At 45.0% G+C, this 20,807-nt stretch overlaps 1 protein-coding gene across 1 annotated transcript; it reads right to left on the bottom strand.

Moving 5' to 3' along the window:
• Positions 1-19,660: 19,660 nt before the first annotated feature.
• On the bottom strand, positions 19,661-20,478 carry LOC136544953 (protein S40-5-like). Its single transcript, XM_066537011.1, has one exon. The coding sequence runs from the start codon at positions 20,387-20,389 to the stop codon at positions 19,874-19,876; it is 516 nt and encodes a 171-aa protein (XP_066393108.1). The 5' UTR covers positions 20,390-20,478; the 3' UTR covers positions 19,661-19,873.
• Positions 20,479-20,807: the final 329 nt, after the last annotated feature.

Below are 20,807 nucleotides of genomic sequence, written 5' to 3'. Positions count from 1 at the left end.
AGTTACCTGTTCAACATACAGTTCAGCGAAATCAGCAGGTTGCAGGGATTCAACAAGGTCATTATGCAAGCTGGTTTCCAGAATCAAGCATCGGCAGCCCAGCCGATGAATCCTTTCCAACAGGCTAATGGGCCACAAGTAACGACAAATATGCCGATTGCTGGAGATCGTGGGCTACAAAGATATGTGGAGGGATGTCAGCAGGCACCTCCTGTAGAAATTCAACCAGTTCGTCAGCAGGAGGCTGATGCTTTTTGGGCCGATAAGATAGCAGAAATTATGAAGGATCAGTTTGGGATAAAGCCCAAGGTCAATACTTATTCTTATCGGACTCCATACCCTCCTGCATACGATTTAATTCCTCTCCCAAATCGGTACAAGGTATCGGATTTCACTAAATTCTCTGGGCAAGATGATACATCAACAATGGAACATATCAACCGCTTCATTATTCAATGTGGAGAGGCAGCTAACAGAGATGAATTAAGAGTTCGATTATTTTCATCATCTTTGTCTGGATCAGCATTTACATGGTTTATTTCATTACCACCAAATTCTATTATTACTTGGGTTGATCTAGAAAAACAGTTCCATAAGTACTTCTTTGCTGGAATCCATGAAAAGAAGCTTACCGATTTAGTAAAATTGAGACAGCGTAATGATGAATTGGTAGAGAACTTTGTACAAAGGCTACGGGATGTAAAAAATAAGTGCTACAGCCTGGTGCTGGATGATCGGCAGCTTGCCGATCTGGCTTTTCAAGGGTTATTGCCACATCTTAAAGACAGATATGCTTCTCAGGAGTTTGAAAGCCTCAGTCATCTTGTGCAAAGGATCTCTGATCAAGATACTAGGGTTTTTGAACCTAAAAAGAACTGGAGTAAAAAGGTATCATTTGTTGAAGAAGTAGGAGATTCTGACTCTGATGAAGAACCAGTTATCGGCTTAGCTGAGTGGGTTAAGAATAAAAAGCCGATATCATGTCCCTTTGGTCAAAAAGAGCCAGAAAAGTTTACCTTTGATATCACCAAGGCCGATAAAATATTTGATCTTCTGCTTCAAGAGGGCCAAATTAAGTTGTCACCTAATCATGTGATCCCATCGGCAGAAGAGTTGAAGAAGATTTTGTACTGCAAATGGCACAATGCAACTTCACACAGTACAAATGAGTGCAAGGTATTCAGGCAACAGTTACAATCGGCTATTGAATCTGGGAGAATTAAGTTTGGTACTTCTAAGGCCCAGAAGCCGATGAAAATTGATCAACACCCTTTTCCAGCAAATATGTTGGATGCCAAAGGAAAGACCAAGGTATTGACGTCAGAGGCTGCTGAGAAAAACGCGTCAGTGGACCCCCAACATCGGATAACTACCGATGATGCAAAGAGTAAGGGTTTGCTAGGAGAAAGCAGTAGTTCCAAAAATCCTCCTCGACCTGGCATTGTGATTACTCATCGAAGGCAACAGGAGGGTTGGCGTCAACGTAATGACCGATACCGACAACAGCAAGAAATGAGACGTCAGGAAGAATGGAATCGACATAAAGATCATTGGAGATGTCCGTTTTTCATCCATTACTGGGAAGAAGGTATTAAATTGCCAACTGTTGAAAATTGCCCTGAGTGTAATGGTTATTACGGAGTCAATCGTTCAGAAAGGAGGTTTCAACGTGGTAGTCAGGGTTTGTCTATCAACGAGCCGATCAGAGGCAGAGCATCAGTGCATGATCGGCTGGGGGGCAGACTTAGTGTACATGAGAGGCTTGGTAAACGCGCTGGATATTTTCCAAGGAATCAAGAGGAGCTTGAGGAGATGGCAAACGCAAGAGTTCCCGATGAGGAAATATTCTACAGGGACCCTAATATACGTCGTGTAGAACCAACTAGGACTTGTTATCAGCCGGTTTGGAAAACCAAGTTTCCTCGATGGTGCCCAGAGGGTTTGACAAAGACGCAGAGAAGGAGGATGCAACGTGAGCTTCAGGAGGATTTATACCAAGAGGAAAATTCCTCCAATGAAAGGTCTGGTCATCAGCAGTGGCAGGTGAAACACAAAAATAAGGGTCCATCGGCAGATGTTAATATGGTATTCATGTTGCCGATGGAGTTTCTGGCACTATCCGATAATGAGGAAGAAGTTGTTCTCTCTAATCAAGTAGCTCAGCTAACACTAGATCCAATGATGGCTATTTTTGAGAAACCTACCGATGACGAGAGACAGCATCTTAAGGCTTTATTTGTGAAGGGCAGAGTTGATGGGCAGCCTGTGTCTAAGGTACTTATTGATGGAGGGGCTGCGATTAATATTATGCCTTACATGATGTATCGGAAACTTGGTAAAGGAGATCAAGACTTGACCAAAACCGATATGATGTTGAAAGATTTTGAAGGCAATGTGTCACCAGCTAAAGGGGCAGTGTGCGTTGAATTGACCATCGGCAGCAAAACCTTGCCAACAACGTTCTTTGTTATCAACGGCAAGGGTGCATATAATTTGCTTCTAGGGAGGGATTGGATTCATGCTAATTGTTGTGTTCCTTCTACAATGCATCAATGCCTCGTACAGTGGATTGGGGATAAGATTGAGGTCGTCCCTGGTGATTCTTCTTATATCATTGCATCGGCAGAATCAGATACTTATGAGCGAACTAAATGCATATCAGGAGAAGCTTGGGAAAAAGAGTTCCTTAGAGTTGCTGATTATGAAATTCCACCGATCCAAGCAGTCGGTTCTGAAGAAGAGTTTTAATGGATAGGTTTGCCGATGATGGAAAATTAGGTCAAGGGTTCACATCGGCAGATGATTTAGTAGAAGTAGATATCGGTGGTGGTGGTAGGTCAAGACCTACTTTTATTAGTGCTAAGTTAGATTCCAAGTGTAAGCAGCGAATAACAGATTTGTTAAAAGAATATAAAGATTGTTTTGCTTGGGATTATACTGAGATGCCTGGATTAGACCGATCGATAGTTGAACATCGGTTACCTATCAAATCTGGATTTCGGCCACATCAGCAGCCAGCGCGCCGATGCAACCCTAATGTACTTCCTGACATTAAGGCCGAAATAACTAAATTAATTGAAGCAAAGTTTATTCGGCAATGTCGATACGCAGAGTGGATCTCTAATGTGGTTCCTGTTTATAAGAAAAATGGAAAACTTCGTGTCTGTATTGATTTCAGGAATCTCAACAAAGCCACACCGATGGATGGCTATCCAATGCCGATTGCTGATTTGTTGATTGATGCTGCGGCTGGACACCAAATTATCAGCTTCATGGATGGTAATGCAGGTTACAATCAAATATTCATGGCTGAGGAAGATATTCCCAAGACTGCTTTCAGATGTCCAGGGCATGTGGGGTTGTTCGAGTGGATAGTCATGACGTTTGGTTTGAAAAATGCCGGTGCTACTTATCAAAGGGCTATGAACTTTATTTTTCATGAGTACATCGGCACATTAGTGGAGATCTACATTGATGATGTAGTGATTAAGTCTGGAGATATCACAGCACATTTAGCCGATCTGCGAAAAATACTGGAGTGCACAAGGAAGCATGGATTGAAGATGAATCCTAATAAATGTGCATTCGGTGTATCGGTAGGACAATTCTTGGGTTTTATGGTGCATCAGCGGGGCATTGAAATCAGTAGGAAGTCTATTGATGCAATTAACAAGGTAATTGCTCCTGCCAATAAGACTGAATTGCAATCTTTGATCGGTAAGATTAATTTCATTAGAAGATTCATATCTAATCTGTCGGGTAAGATCAAGGCTTTCAGCCCACTACTTAAATTGAAAGCTGATCAGGAGTTTGTATGGGGAGTTGAACAGCAATTAGCCCTTGATGAAATTAAGAAATATTTATCAAATCCTCCAGTGCTAGTTCCACCTCAACATGGGAAGCCTTTCAGGTTATATTTGTCAGCTGATGATACAGTTATCGGTTCAGCTCTTATTCAAGAATTTGAAGGGAAAGAACGTGTTATTTATTATTTGAGCAGAAGATTAGTGGATGCTGAGACGAGGTATTCGGCTATCGAGAAATTGTGTCTGTGCTTATACTTTTCTTGTGTCAAATTAAGGCATTATTTGTTATCTGCCGAATGTACGGTCATATGCAAAGACGATGTGGTCAAATATATGCTGTCGATGCCGATATTAAGTGGTAGAATCGGCAAATGGATTTTAGCATTGTCAGAATTTGAACTACGCTACAGATCAACTAAGGCAGTTAAAGGGCAAGTGATGGCTGATTTTGTCACTCAGCATTGTAATACGGTGGATTCTCTGGGGATTGCTCCCTGGACACTTTTCTTCGATGGGTCCACATGTGGTGAAGGAGCAGGTATCGGCATTGTGTTAATTTCACCTCAGGGAAAGAAGTATGAGTTTTCATTGCCGATTGTTGCTACAGCGACAAACAATCAAGCTGAATACCAAGCCTTGATAAAAGGGTTAGAATTGTTAAAGGAGATACGTGCCGATGTTGTTGAAATCTTTGGTGATTCTATGCTAGTTATAAATCAGTTGGCTGGAATTTATGAATGCCGAAGTGAAGCTTTGATTTCGTATTATGAAAGATGTTTGCAATTGTTGAAAGGATTTAGAGATTTTCGTCTTGAACATATCTCTCGATTGCATAATGAGGAAGCTAATCGACTAGCTCAGCATGCTTCAGGGTATCAGCCTATTCAGGAAGTGCTAACATCGGCAGTTGATACCGATGACTGGAGGAAAGAGATTGTCGATTATTTAAAAGATCCATATAGAAAGGTTGAGAGACGTATAAGGTTCCAAGCTACCAAATATGTGCTCCTCGATGATGAGTTATATTATCGAACTATAGATGGAGTTTTACTCAGATGTGTTAGCAATGATGAATCGAAAAGCTTGATGGGTGAAATTCATGAAGGAGTGTGTGGGGCACATCAATCGGCTTTCAAGATGAAATGGATGATCAGAAGGAATGGGTACTATTGGCCGACTATTCTGGAGGATTGTTTTAAATATTTTAAGGGGTGCCAGGGGTGTCAAAAGTTTGGTAATATTCAAAGAGCGCCTGCATCGGCTATGAATCCTATAATCAAACCATGGCCGTTCCGGGGATGGGCTATTGATCTCATTGGTCAGATTTATCCGCCATCGAGTAAGGGACATAAATTTATTCTGGTTGCTACCGATTATTTCACAAAGTGGGTTGAGGCAATTCCTTTAAAAAGGGTGACATCGGTCAATATGATTGATTTTGTGAAAGAGCATATTGTTTACCGATTTGGTATTCCTCAGACTATCACTACCGATCAGGGTACTATGTTTACATCAGGAGAATTTGATGAGTTTGCTGTAGGTATGGGAATTAAAATTTTAAATTCTTCTCCATATTATGCTCAAGCTAATGGTCAAGCTGAGGCTTCTAACAAAGGGATCATCAAACTCATTAAGCGCAAAATTGAAGAAAATCCTAGGAGGTGGCATACAGTATTAAATGAAGCCTTGTGGTCATATCGGATGTCATGTCATGGTGCAACCAAAGTAACGCCTTATCAGTTAGTATATGGACACGATGCAGTATTGCCTTGGGAAATTAAGGTTGGCTCTAGACGAATACGTTCTCAAAATCAGCTGACAGCCGATGATTATAATACTCTTATGAAGGATGAGTTGGAAGATGTGGCGGGTCATCGGTTAAGGGCTTTAGTTAGTATCGAAGAAAATAAGAAAAGAGTAGTTAGATGGTATGACAAGAAGGTGAAAGTAAAAGAGTTTGCCGATGGAGATCTGGTCTGGAAGTTGATTTTACCGATTGGGACTAAAAGTTCAAAGTTTGGAAAGTGGTCTCCTAATTGGGAAGGTCCATATCGGATAAATCAGTCTATTCCTGGTAATGCATATATTTTAGAAACCCTCGAAGGGGTTGTGTTTCCCAGAGCGTTAAATGGAAAATATTTAAAGAGATATTACCCTAGTATCTGGACAGATGCATAAAAGTATAAGTGCCGATAACAGTACTATCGGCTAGAATTATGCAAGGGTGTCAATGTCTCATAAAGTGCCGATACAATAAATAAGATTACACGTTCAACAAGGATTGGATAGCTAATATCGCACGCAGGCGAATCTGGTCGGCTTCCTCCATTTCTTTGATATCGTCATCGGCAGCACCCTCCACAGGCTTGAGTTTTTTCTTCATGGCTAAAGCTTTGCGAGCTTGGATATCTCTTTCTTGCTGAAGGGCTTTGACGGCATTGGGTAGCTGGCTTTCTTCTTGTTGAGCATGAGTTAAGGCTGCGTCGATTTCTTTCAATTCAGCCAATAGAGCTACCTTCCTTGCTGATAGATCCAAGATTTTCTGCTTAAGTGCAGCACCTGAAGTCTGCAAGTTGACGATGCCTTTGTGCTTCTCATCAGCGATTTGTTTCAGTTGTAGCATCTCTTCTTTAAGTTGAGCTTGAGCTGCTCTATCGGCAATGCGCTGAGCAGCCCGTTGATATTGCAGTTGGTGGCTTTCTAAGTGAGCTGCTGGGAAGAGTATTTCTTCAACATCGGCAGGGACCTGGCCACGAATTGTTTTGAAAATTGCCTTTGCGGGGTCCGAATCATCTACCAGTTGGGTGGTTCCTTGCTGTAGCAAGTTCAGGAGGGTTTCCAACTTGGATTTAGTCTCTGCCGATATTGTTCCCAGTGCAAGAGAAGAACTTGTCTCCTCTCCATCGTCGTCAGAAATGTCAATGGCAAAGGAAAATAAGCTGTTCGGGGAATCTTGTTCCTGAGGGAGAGAAAAGGAGATCAGTTAGGGGTAAGTATGAGTATTGTAAAATCAGATGGGCTGATTGGTTTACCTGTTTCAAGGCAATTTCCTGTGCTTGACTGGAGGAGGCAACCTGGAGTATGTCGTGTGGGGGATCGGCTGAGCTTGCCGATGGGATATCCTCTGTGACTTCATCGGTGGTGGGCTCTTGAGGTATGATGACCGAAGACATTGGGGCAGATGTAGGGATCGGCATAGACCTTTGTCGTTTTGGCTGTGCTTCAGTATCTGTTGAAGCTTTGCGCTTTGCTTGAGCATCGGCAACGATTGGCTGGGGGGCATCGACACTTGTTGGTTGTGAAGCTTGGACATCTGGTACGTTTGCCGATGTACCCAATTGTTGCTGCAAAACAAGTGTAAGATATGATATTTAACAGATAAAATGTAAAGTCAAGAAGCTACCTCTGAAGGAGTGGTGCTTGATATCGGTGGAATTGCTGATGATGATCCAGTAGCAGCTCTTACCCCCTGATGATTAAGGTTAATACAGTTTGTGATCGGCATAAGTGAAAATAAACAAGGTTGTTACCTTAAAGGCTTTGACCAAGGTTGTAGCAGCGGCCGATGGAGTAGCCCTGGATGTGGCCAATTTGGACTTAGAAGTGATGGTCTTGGTACGAATCTTCTGGTGGGTCAAAGCGGCTAAGGTGGGAGCGTTGTAGCCGATCGGCGATGTTGGGGAAACAGGCCGGAGATTGAAGGGTTTCCCACTTTTGCTCACCGATGGTGCTAGGTTGTTAACCTGTTACAAGAGAATCAGTTACTGATATATGAAGGGAAAAGCAGAAGGGAGTTAAAGGAAACTTACCGCGTCATCAGGGATGGCATATTCAGGGTCGATCATGTGCCGATATGTGTGAGCAGAAGTTGCGAACAGTTGTTCTTTCCACTCTCGCCACCATTGCTTATATGACTCGGTGATGAAAGATATTGGTGTCCAGGTGGATATATCAACATCTGTAGTATCGGCATCGGGGGAGAGTTGTACTACCTTGTTCCAGTCTGTTCCGCAGGTGATTGTTTCCCTGGGTTTGATCACATCGGCAAAGCAGAGTTTGATTGGCAGTTGCCCAAAAGCCAATTGGCGGGATACTGTCGATGGGTTGTAAAATTCATATGTAATGTTGGTGTTTTTCCTACTGCCGAATGTGTTTACTGGAATTGCCCTGGGAGTGATGATAGCCATCATGAGCTCATTATCTTGATTCAGAGTGTCATCGGCAAAGTTGAAAAGAAGGGGGAATCTGTTTTCTTCGTCGATATAAGGCACCCAGGCCCTATGATCACGAGAAAGACCATTGTAGAAGCTTTGAAAGAATCTGCCGATTTGGTCTTCGTTGGCTTCTGTTCCAGGAAGGACAATTATGGCTTCACCAAAATTGAGGGGTGAGCGTGTTGCCGATTCATCATCCCCGAGCACATAGTCTTCAGCAATTTCTCGTGGGAATTGTTGAGCGAAAAAGTCCCATTGCAAACGTTTGTGCATATGGGCATTCAGCCACATGTTGATAAACCACCACGGGCCTCCCAGGTTGCCGATGGGTTCGCCAAGCAAAAGTTTCTGAGACACTTGATGAAGAAGATGATAAGTGGAGCTCAGAAGGTATCGGCCAAGAGGAAACCTTACGCCATTAGCCAAAAGTTCAGCTGCAGGGAGGAAGGCGTTGGTTGGTCCTACTGATCGACCACAGAAGATAAATTTTTCTAACCACATATTCAGGAATGTGGCGTGTTCCCTCTGGCTAAGTGTCCCGGTTTTCTGGTATTCTTGAATATATCCTGTCCAACCGCCGATGTTGCGGGTATTTACCCTATATTCAGACTTTCTACCATAGATGGAGCCTTCATCGGCAGTTGAGATGTCCAAGCCAGTAAGCATGTGGACATCGGCAAGAGTAGGAGTAGCTGGGCCATGTCCAAACATAAAAGTATTGGTTGTGTCTGACCAAAAATAAGCAGCTGCAATTATCATTGATTCATTTTTCTGCATATCGGCAATAGAGAGCCTGATGCATTGGTCTAGCCTTCGTTCTGCCCAGTATACTTGCATCGATCTATTAACCCTCAAGTACCAATCTTTCCACCCTTTGGTGGTTTTGGGCCAAGATCGGAATGTGTCTTTCCACAAATTCAGAGAGAAATTTTGGGCTCTAAAGGGGATTCTGTTAACCTCTGCATTGATCAGATCGGTTGGATCTGGGTTGCCCATTGGTCCAAGGCATTGGACGTGCGGCTGATCGGTTGGGATAATTAATTTGTTGCGCAGTTCCTAAGGTTATGGAATCCAGAAGACAGAAGAAAGGAAAAATCACCAACTGAATGAATTTGCAGAAAGATCAAAGTAAAAGGTAATGGAAGTGGAGCAAACCGCGGGGACGTCGAAGTTGATGGCCATTGTCTTGAGGAAGGTGAAGGTACGAGCCGGAAACTTGAAGTTAGCGCCGGAGAAGGGTTCTTGTTGGTTGAGGTCGCGCGGTTGTTCGTCGGAGTCGCCGCCGGAGAGAGAGAATGCCAAGGATTGGAGGCTGAAGATAGAAAATGAGGGTTCCGGAGAAATCTATTTATAAGCCGCCCAGAATAAGGGTATTTTGGACTTATCTCTATGTCGCGCGCATATAGGTCAAGGCGGTTCAGAGGGATATGGTAACTGTTCGCGCGATAATCAGGGGATTGTACAGATGAGTTGATAACAAGTAATCATGACTTGGAAGGGATATCGATACATGATATTTTAATTCTGAAAATGGCAGCATTATCATGTTAAGATCTTGCCGATGGGTTATTGTTTTGGTATTTTAACCATAATCAAGGCAAGAGTGGTTGGCGATTGTGCGATATTTACTGAAGTGCGTGAATTAAGATTGGATTTGATTGGATTTGATAACAAATCAAGTTTTGGCTTGGAGAATGAGTTACGGTAATCGGGCAAAGGCAAGCGTTACCTGGAGTAAATTTCGGAGCATTAATGGTTTTATACTCCGAAATTGGGGGGCATGTGTTGACACCGTTTTTTGCACGTGTCAAAATAATCGGAGTGGACTAATCGGCAAGGGGAAAGTTATTGAATACTTTGATAGCTGATGAAAGCCAGTTTGAAAAGATGGTTGCCGATAGCTGGTGATGGTCGATGGAAAGGTTGATTTGGACTCGGGCGTTGCCGATGAGGTTGGAGGTATTATTGTCGATGCCGATGAAGGGAGGCTTGAAGACTACTGCCGATGAAACAAGGAGTATGCCGATGAAAGAAGACTTGAAGACTACTGCCGATGAAATAGGGAGTATGCCGATGGAAAAGAGGACGGTGAGGTTTCCATCGTAATTGAGGCGGACAGGGAAATAGATAGGAGTTGATTTCCTTTTCTATATTTGTTAGGGTATGATTCATGTAAGAGTCACGTGTTCCTTAGATATGGGATTGGTGTCCTAGTTGTGTTTGGTTGTGTCTCTTTAGATCAGGGTATAAATATGGAGTAAGGGGCAATGTAATAGAGAATAACATCAATCAGTATCAAAACCAATTTTTACTCCTATTCGCATCTACTTACTTTTCAGCGACTTCGTCAATTTGCATATTTTCCCTTTTTTACGAGTTCTCATTGATTCGGCGAGCTGCATCATTTTAGTACGACCTTCGGCGATTCTTGAGTTCCGCGTGAGCACCTCTTGGCCGTGACTTCTGGGCGTATCGCTGTTGTCAGGACCAAAGTGTTCGTATCTTCATCCTTGTCGATTAGCAGGTCAAATCGACTGGCACGCTTTGGATATCGATTCGGGTATTAGCCCTTTGTGTTTGCAGATCCACTTTTGCATCAACAGGAAGACCCCTAGATGGATCTCAAGCTGGCCATTTTTCTAAATCACCTCGAAATAATGGTCCTCAGCTACCCTCCATTCTCGGAAGAAGCGCCGGGCATCATCGCCATTATACGAGTTGGAAGAATCCGACGACGAAGCTAGCACGGAAGATGCAACGTCAGAAGGCTTGTTAGCCCTAGGGAGAGGACAAAGACTATCATTTATAACAAACCTATAGGCGAGTCAGAATAGTTCATCGTCATAAACAGGAAATGTCAATCTCACCTCATGCGTCGGAGACGCTGGTTCATCGGCATGGTCTCCTTCGGGATCTCCTCCACCGCGCGCTTGCCTCGGTTGTCCTTGCCAGCCATGAAGAATGATTGGATCTACGGAAGGGAGAAAGAAAACTGCTACAGGGTTTTGGTAGGCGGAGGAAAGCAAAGGAACAGTTGCGGATGGAGATGTGTTTGAGGCCGAAGCCCTCATCTGGTATTTGAAGACATGAGACGAAGGGGCGGACACCAATGCCGAAGAGAATACAACGCTAAGTAATTAAGGGCAGAAGATCGAGGGATTCGCTTAATGAAGGTTGTGTTTTTAGACTTAATTAGATTAAGATTAGAAGTCTGGGATCGGCTGTATCAAATCGGCTCTTTAGCCAAAATAAGAAGCGCAATTAAAAAACAGAGAGTATGATCGATTCTACACAAGATACGCATTGACATGCAGATTTCAAGTCTAGAACATCATGGATCTCTCTCAACACTTCTAGCCGAATAGCATCAGCTCTCGTGGTCTGTTGTTTGCCTTCTTCGGCTGATCCAGGTATTTGGGCCAGGATGGACCTATGACGATCAATGGCAATAAGACTCCAGAGAAAGCTAGGGATGGATTACCCTTGATGGCCAATAGCAAGAGAGCTGGTATGGTCGCCTAATTGGGAGAGACCTTATTGGATCAAACATTGTGCGCCTGGTAATACTTACATTTTGGAGACACTGAGAGGAGAAGAAGAATTCAGTAGAGCAATCAAATGGGGAATATTTGAATGAATATTACCCTAGCATTTGGATTAGTATTGGACAACCAATTTGCTTGGTTGTTGGCTCTAATAGCTGATACCAGAGGGGTGTCGCTTCTAGTGCGAAAATAAACCCAAAGGGGTAAAAGCCGGTACAATGTGTGTCGCCTACAGGAGCAAAGCAAACATGGACGAAGTGATGTGTATAATGTGGAATACAAAATAAAAGAAAAAACACTCAAGACGGAGAAATTGTTTGCTAATATCACCTATTACAAACTACGGGCCGGAAAACACTTTGGCTATTATATCATTGGCCTGGGAGATAAAGGCTATGGAGTTAGCAGCACTGAAGAAATCCTCAATCAGGCATTCATAATCCATAGGGTGCACCGTGGCTGGAAAACCATAGGGAAGGAACTAAAGTTCGTGGCCAGAATGGGCTTACACAGAAGCCAACGCCATGGCGGCACCATGGCAAATGCCATGCAAAGCGACCTCCCTAACAAGGTTCGGGATGTCGTGCAGGCGAACCACTAGGACGGTGCCTCTAGCATTGATGAATCCCGCCGCGTGCTCCGTAGCCAATCGAAGGCTCTCCAATTGGGCAGACAAGTCTAAAAAGATTCAAAGGGGAGATGATCAAGGTCTTGAAGATAAAATTGAAAGGAAGCAAAGGTCATGACAGATATCTCACCCATAATTCTAGCCTCAGCCTTGGCTAACCTATCCTCCACTAAATCGACCTCAGGAGGTGATCGATATTGAACCATGGCCAGAGTTGATTTTGCTAGGGAGAGACATTTAGCGAGACCCTGGCCATGCTGATCAATGGAGGCAAGCATATCGTCATTGTCAACCCGCCTCCTTTGATAACAAGGGAGCTGGCGACGAACTATTAATGAAGAGGACCCTAAAGGCCGAACAGAGTCAGCCCTATCCCCTGAGGCAGTGGGGGCATCACGGGTTGTACCCTACTGACGATGAAGGCACTGACACAATGATGTAGGTCCATTGAGGGACTCCTTAGCAAACCTTTTGCTGTTCTCCATGATCTCAATCCTATGGAAAAGCAGGAACTATACTAAGGATATGAAAGGTTTGAGGCAAAACGAGTTGTTTTTCAATCCCTAGCCATGGCCCGTATATATAGCCTGGGAAAGCGAAGAGATAGATTTCGCCGGGGGTGTGAAATTGAAATTAGATACGAAAATGGATCGACGCTCTAGGAATTCGGGGATCAGATAATGAAGAGATAACAATATTGAGCTTATTGCTTCCCCAAGTTACAGAATATCGTGGGATGGATACAAAAGATTTACATTGACCAGCAATCAGCCCACCAAGGTTTCTTTGGATTGAAGAAAGTTTGAATCCCCATAGGGCCGAAAGTCATCATAAACCGAGTCACATCGGCCCATTAATCAAATTATCACAGAGAAGGGGAGAAGTCGCCTGCCTAATAGATGCCCAGTAGATTTCTCGATGACTGGGAAACCGCTGGAAAGAAGCTTGTGGTTTTCCCAATGGGCATTTGAATGAGCAAACAAGGGGAAGATGTCCACACATTTTAGTCCTTGTAAACACTAGAACAGCTCTGCGAGCATGGAGAGAAGACCCAGGCGATATCACAAGGATTCTTCTAACCGCAGTAGCTGATTCTCTTGCTCGACAGGTTGCTAAGATGGGAGACACAATCACCCTATGCACAAGAATTCTTCTAACCGCTCAAGATCTTCATAGCAAAAAGATAGATGATGGAGGGTCCAGTGAAGTCAAAAGCACTCGAGGGGGCATATGGAAGAGAAACATAGCTGAATTGCTGAAGTGCTCTCGCTAGGGTCGGATAGATATTTTTATAGCTGGCCTGGAAGGATAAATCTAAGTGCCCATGAAGCAATGATGCTCTCGTAAAAGTTTTGAAGCATGGGCTCATGGGCTGACATAGACGGCGACAAACAGTAGACCCTAGATCAAGATTCTCTACCCGTGACTGTGGACCAATCGGGGATACAGACATGATAATTTTGGAATAAAATTACTTTTATCCCAAAATTGGGGGGCATGTGTTTACACCAAAATTTTGGAAGAAGAGTCTCGGGGACTTAAAAGCTCCCAAGATCATGTCATCAAGGAATCAATCGCGTGTAGGATGGTATCAGCTGATTCGAATGCAAAAAACTGGGATCGGCTTTCTTCAGATAGCGCCAGCAGATAACGAAAAAGGCTATGATCGGCGCTGGGACAAGACATGTTGGACTCTACAAAAAGGGAAAGATTAGAGTCTAAGTTATCTTAAATTAGGGATGTTTTCTCTAGGGTCAAAGATTGTGATGAGTCGTGCTTAGATAGGAGTCATGCGCAGGTCCCGGGTATAAATATCAAAGCAATGCTATTGTAAAGGACACACAATCAATCAAATACCAGTTATTTACTTTTTCGGCTTCGGCCACCCCTTAGGAGTAGGAGTAGAGTAGATCTCGGGGAGCTCTTCAGCAAGTACGGCTGCATCGATCTGGTCGACCTCCACTACTTGTCTATAAGTATTATCATGGCTTATACCTCTATTCGTACGGCTGCATCGATCTGGTTGACCTCCACTGTGACTCTGGTATAAGTTAGTTATCGACTCTTGTCTAGTTCAAGTATGACTACATCGATCCGGTCGACCTCCACTGCTCGAACTAGATTAAGGTCAAGTTATCGGCTCTATCTAAGGGTGGCGTTCCTTCGGATAGATTCATTAAGTTATCGATATTGCTTATTGCTTCCATTGTTTATTTAATTACAGCAATATCACTTCGCCCGATTGGGATTGATCTAGATCGGCCTTATATTCTTTTTAACCCATCGTTTGCTAATCTAAACTGATCTAATCTACACTTTAAACGATGAGTTATGTTTTATCAGCTGTTTTATATCAATCTTGATCGTTCATAACGTGCGGTTAAGGCATGTTTGATCTTGAGTAGATCTATTGGCTAGCGAAAACTATTCCATGGCCCGTTATCACGGCCTATGTGATTCTGCCTCACACCCCACTGTTAGCACCGTGGATTGGGGATCGTTATTTTGTAGATCTGTTTCTGAAAAGGCATGACCTTAACTATGCTCTATGCCTGAATCGGCTGTTTTAGTCGATATCGAGCGCTTTCACGAATAGTTCGTATCACGAGATCGTTGAAGTAGAGATAGGTTAAAAGATGTGTTAGCCCCATGATCTTATTATTATATTACGGCCTGCATGATTCTGCCTCATGCCCCACTGATATTAGTAATGAGTTAGGGTCATCGAGTCTATTGTTGTTTCTACGGCCTGCATGATTCTGCCTCATGCCCCACTGGTCACATCAATAGATGAGATCTAATATGTTCATTAGATTTATCTTTATTAAATTGTTGAATGATGATGAGCTATTTCTTTTACATAAAAAGAGGTTCGGTTACTCGCAGTCATTGGCTTAGCATGAACTAATTACTGTTGACATCTTATTGCCATTGACCAATATTTGTCCAAATAATGATATTTATCCTGAACGATAACCTATTCTTCTTGCATAACTTCATCAGTTTTAACTGATTTATTCTTATGAATATGCTGGAATCGACTATTTAGTCGATCTCCTTTTATATCAGCTCTCAGAGCCGCACATGCAGGACTGTCTGATAACACCGGCATATTCTGTCCTAAATTACTGATAAACTTTCTCTCCTTGTCAATCATAGGGTCAAATTGACTGGCACGTCTCGGGAGGAGCGCGTAGGATCGACCACCCCTGAGCTGAAGCTAGGCGGATCTCCAGCTCCATCGAGTGGACCATTCTGACTTGCTCGTGAGTCCTCGGTACGGGACAAAATTCTATGTCGACAATAATTATGCATGTAGTCATTTTGTGCAGCAGTGTAGATCTAAAATCATTTTCTTTGATGTAATGATTGGTGTGCACATGGTAGATTCGGCACAGACACGTTGTTAAATAAGAATCTGACACGTGTAACAGCCACGACATGGCACATGGGCCAATATAAATAAAATATGTGGTACAAATCCATCCTACCACGTCGTCAAATTAGAAAAAGAAACATGGGGTAGCTCAGGGCGCGACACGTGGCCCAATAAAATACTAACACGCATACGTACATCATCGAGACACATGGTCAAGTAAAAGAAAGACACGTGGGGTATTGTGCTCACGCCATGTGAACCCACAAAAATACGACACTTGGTCCAATGAAGAAGTGACACGTGACCCAACCGCAACACGACGCGTGTGCTAATAGAAAACTAACATGTGGAACAACAGGTTCCTAACACGTGGTCTAGTAAGAACCTAAAACGTGCAAAAACCAAAGATGTCCACGTTGTGCAATAAGAAGGTGACACGTACCCGAACCATCTCTAATGGAACCGACTATAGCATGTACACGTAGAAAGCATCTCCAATGAAAGCATCAGCCAGCGTGGCTGCCCCCTGCCACGCATGCCAAAGCAGTTCTATGACGATCAGTTTTCTTCATAGCTCAATCCAATTCTATGACGATTTTCTAGAATCATCATAGAATTGCAAGAATGACGTGATTTCTATGACGAATTATTTTTCATCATAAATTCATCATAAAACTGAAAGAGTTAAATACACTAGCGGCCCTTAAACTTGTGACCCTGTGCCACTTAGGTCCACAAACTCTCAAAACCTATATCTGTCCCCCTGAACTTGTTAAGTCATGCACCGTAAGTCCATACCCCTTCTAGAGGTGCTTATTAGAAATTTTTTTTTTTGCAAAAAACACCCTACCATAGTTATCTTCTACCTCTAGTCATCCTTGCTCAAGCTGTGCACCCTGTGAGGGATGGTAAAGCTGCAGGTGATGCTGAGGGGCTAGCTGGTGCGACAGCAGGCCAACCTGATGCTCCGGTGAATGCAGGCGCTCGTCTAGGGCTCATGCTGAGGAGAACAACGTCATGATAGTGGAAGTGGATGACGACCTACTGAGGGCGGGCGCGCCGCGCAGTGGCAGCTGCTGCCCCTACTTAGACGTCGATGCTGCCGAGCTGCATGCCGACAAAGTCCGAGATGTGCCACAATGTCTCACTGATGCCATTGTTGCTGACGGACGTGAGCGTGCGGACGCTGAATAGCCGGTTTGACGAAGCGTCCTTCACCTCCACGTCTGAGCCGATGCCAATGCCAAGCTCGCGCAAGACGTGGAGCGTGGACCTACCGTTCTTCCTGAGCTACGTGGCCAACATTGCAACATGGAGTCATCTTGCGTGGAGGGCGGGCGCGCGACGCAGCAGCAACTACCACTACTCGATGTCAATGATGTCGAGCTGCATGGAGAGACGAAGTCCGAGCTATGCCACAATGTCTCGTCAACGCCATCGTTGCTGACGGATGCAAGGCTGACGGACGCGAGCACGCTGATGTTAAGCGGCCGGTTCGACGACGCGTCCTTCACCACCTCTGTCAGTCTTGGCGAGTGAGATACTGAATTGGTCCTTGGATTGGGCCTTTACAATTTACCATCAAGGAGAAGGGCAAAAGGCGGTTCATCATGATAGGCTCCGCTGTCGGCGAGGCGATCAAGAACCATAGGGCGAGGTTGCCGAATAAGACCATCAATGTCAATGGCATGTACCATCACCTCAAGGACTGCAAGCTTGCTGTCCCCACGGACAAGCTGAGGTATGTCACTCACTCACGTCCCAACATGCAGCAAGCAGAATCAGCGTTTCAAGGATATACATGGTATGATGAGGCGAACATGTTGGTGTTTGAGCTTCGTTCGTTCAATCTCTTGAACAAGGCATGCTTGCAACATGGCACCAAGGAGGACGTGGCCGCAATGGCTCCGACACGGCGGTGTCCGAGCAGCACAGCCACCACAGGACGAGGCTATGCACGGTGCACCAAGTGGAGCAGCTCAAGTCGGCGATTCACATCCTGGACATGAACCAGATGGACCAGTTGGAGCAGCTTCATGGGAAGTCACGCCGTGAAGCAGGCTGATACTATGGACCGATGCCTCGGCTCGAGCGGGCTCACCATGAAGCAGCGCGTCGGTAGGGGGCGCGCAGAGGCGGCGGCTAGCACTGTGTGGGGTCACCATCTCGGCATTTTGGCTGGTGCCGCAGTTTGCGCTTGTGGGGCTCGCCGAGGCGTTCGGCGTCATTGGGGAGATCGACTTCTTCTACATAGAGCTACCCACGAGCATGGCCAGCTTTAGCATGTCGCTGCTGTACACCAACGCTGCCATTGCAGCCTCCGCGCTGATGATGAAGGTAGAAGTTAACTATGGCAGGGTGGTTTTTGTAAAAAAAAATTATCCTAGTCAGCATCCTCTCAAAGGGTATGGGCCTGCGGTGCACGACTTAACAAGTTTAGGGGTCTAAATTTTGGTTTTCAGAGTTCGTGGACCTAAGTGACACAGGGCCACAAGTTCAAGGGTCGCCAGTGTATTTAACTCAAACTGAAATTATGACGAATTTAGCTCATTCAGTGATGAAAGCTAATCGTCATAGAAGTGGATATTCATAGTAGTGAAGAAAGAAAGCCTAGTCAAGTTCTCCGTGGGTATTTGGGTGCCTTTCACGCGGGGAGGGTGGTCCTGCGTGGGCATTCCCTTTTTAGCGGGGTCCATGACCGATGGGAACCTTGTGGTGTAGGCCCTGCCTCGGCTGGGCTCCTCTTCTTTCAAGCTTTGGCCAATTAAGAGAATTGCCTTAGCCGGGGTTCCTATTGTCGGTCCGCTCCTCCAGCCAGCCTGCGCCTCCGCGGTCGTAGCCCAAGCCCTTTTTTGTTTCTAAGATTGTAGGCCATGCCTGTTAATCACATTTATAATCAAGCCCAATTACCAATGCCTAATCCTTTTTAAAACAATCATCACAATTGATAAAATTCACATGGCCCTTTTACACTCATACAAAATCAATTCACATGGCCCATTTACACTCATACAAAATGAACTCACATGGCCCATTTACATTCATACAAAATCAATTCACATGGCCCACTTACACTCATACAAAATTAACTCACATGGCCCATTTACATTCATACAAAATCCAATTCACATGGCCCAACATTCATCAGTAGGCAAAATCAGCATCCTAATGATCAGTGATGAAGCCAGAAAAAATTTTATGAGGGGTTGAACAAAAGAATATAGGGTTTTTTATCTTCTCTTAACCTTAGCCCCTCCTACCTAATACATATATGCATAAAATTTTAAGAGAGGGCTTAGGGCTCCACGTGCCTAGGATTGGTAGAAGGGGCTAGAGCCCCCCCCCCCCCCCCCCCCCCACCCCCCAGCCCCACCGCTACCTCCGTCGCTGCTAATGATTTGTGTAATCCTATAAGAGTGCATCAGTACATCTGTCGGATCATAAGCATTGGACTTTGTACCTCTTCAGTTTAGAGAAGGTTGGTCCCTCTTTTTCGGAAATAAGGTAAGGTAAGGAGAATATAGGAATGTAGTTCATTTGAATTTCTTTTGAAAAATCTCCATGAATAGGCCCTAAGTAAAGTCAGTTGGTTGTTGGGCCAGTTCGGCCCACCTTGTGCTATGTAGGTTCCTCGCTCCTCAATTCCTATCAGGGAAAAGGTTCCCAGAAAGAAAGAAAGAAAAAAGAGGTGGCCATAGAAAATTCAAATTAAAATTTGTGAATCTAAATTAATAAAAAAGAGGTCGCCATAGAAAATTCAAATTAAGACCGGTAGTGTAGTTTGCTACGAGCAGATGCTTGCGAAACGGCAAAAGGGCAGTCGCATTCATCAGAAAGGATAGGACGACGACAGCCTAGCAATGGATGATGTGGACTGCTGGTGGGAGACTGGGAGTGAAGCGTATTCATCGATCATCGTCTAACAGCATAGCACGAATGAACCTTGGTGAGTAACCCAATTACTACAGTAAATCAGATATTTTTTTCCTTAATCCACCAAAGTTTAACAAACTTTGTTCTTGTTGGGCATCTATATATCGCTTTTAATTTGCTTAGTAAATAAGTGCCTTTGCCGCTAGCTACTTCAATTCTTGGAAGAGACAGACGATATATTACACTGAAGAAGAATACCACAAGCACAGCAGGCATGGCATCCGCCTAGCTAGCAAGCTTAGTAAATAAGTGCCCGTGCCGCTAGCTACTTCAATTCTTGGAAGAGACAGACGATATATTACACTGAAGAAGAATAGCACCAGCACATACAGCAGTCATGGCATGCACCTAGCTAGCAAGCTTATGTACTAGCCGAAGAATCCGGTCTTGCTCCAGACGGCGTCGCGCACGCGTGTGATGTCGCGGCCCTTGAGCGTCCGCCCGGCTCCCTCCAGCACAGACGACGCCGTCGCCCCTCCGCACCACCGCCGCTGCAGGTACTCGTGCGGCGGCACCCACTCGCCGCAGCCGCCGTCATCCGGCAAAGTGGCGGCGGGCCACTCGGGGACGCTGACCGGCGCCGAGTGCCGCGCTGGCGGCGACGAGGCCTCGAACGCGAGTGACAGGCCGCCCCCGGCGTAGGCTGGGCGACGCTGCATCAGGGCGCCGCCGTTCCGGTGGTGGTGGTGTCTATTGTCGTTGGTGGCGACAGCCGACCAGACGTCCTCCTCGTCCAGGTCGGCGAGGTGGTCGGCCGCGGCGGCGGAGGCAGAGACGTCGTCATGGCGGGTCGCCGCCGGGTGGAGGAGGCGGTCTGACGATGATCCGAAGAATCCAACGCCACCACCGTTACCGTAGTAGCTGCTGCGGCCCCTACTACCCATCGTCAACGACGGATCGGAATCGGAGCAAGCAGAGGAGAGAGGAGGAGCAGCAGCGCCAGCAAGCTCTCCTCATATATACACATGGCTGGGCTGCCGTGGGATGGGATTCCGTTGGGTGGGACACAACATACAACACCACACACCGGCCCAACACAACAGGTCAGCAGCGACGCTTCCGGGCCCACCACCCACGTGGGCGCCTGGCAACACCAACCTGGTCACACACGTGGCTCCCTGCCCAACTGTGCCATGCTGCCTGCCACGTATATATATCTATCTGTGCCGGGTCCACCACCCATGCATACTTTGTTTGCACCATACATGATACTTATATCATACAGTGCTACTGATTTTTTTTGTTATTATATAAATATGAATAATAATAGAAGGCATGAGACATTGAGACGAGAGAGACCCT

This window comes from Miscanthus floridulus, chromosome 3 (assembly GCF_019320115.1).
Source record: "Miscanthus floridulus cultivar M001 chromosome 3, ASM1932011v1, whole genome shotgun sequence".
Lineage (NCBI taxonomy): Eukaryota > Viridiplantae > Streptophyta > Magnoliopsida > Poales > Poaceae > Miscanthus > Miscanthus floridulus.
Note: the sequence above shows the minus strand (reverse complement) of the source record. Positions and strands in the feature narration are given on the sequence as shown.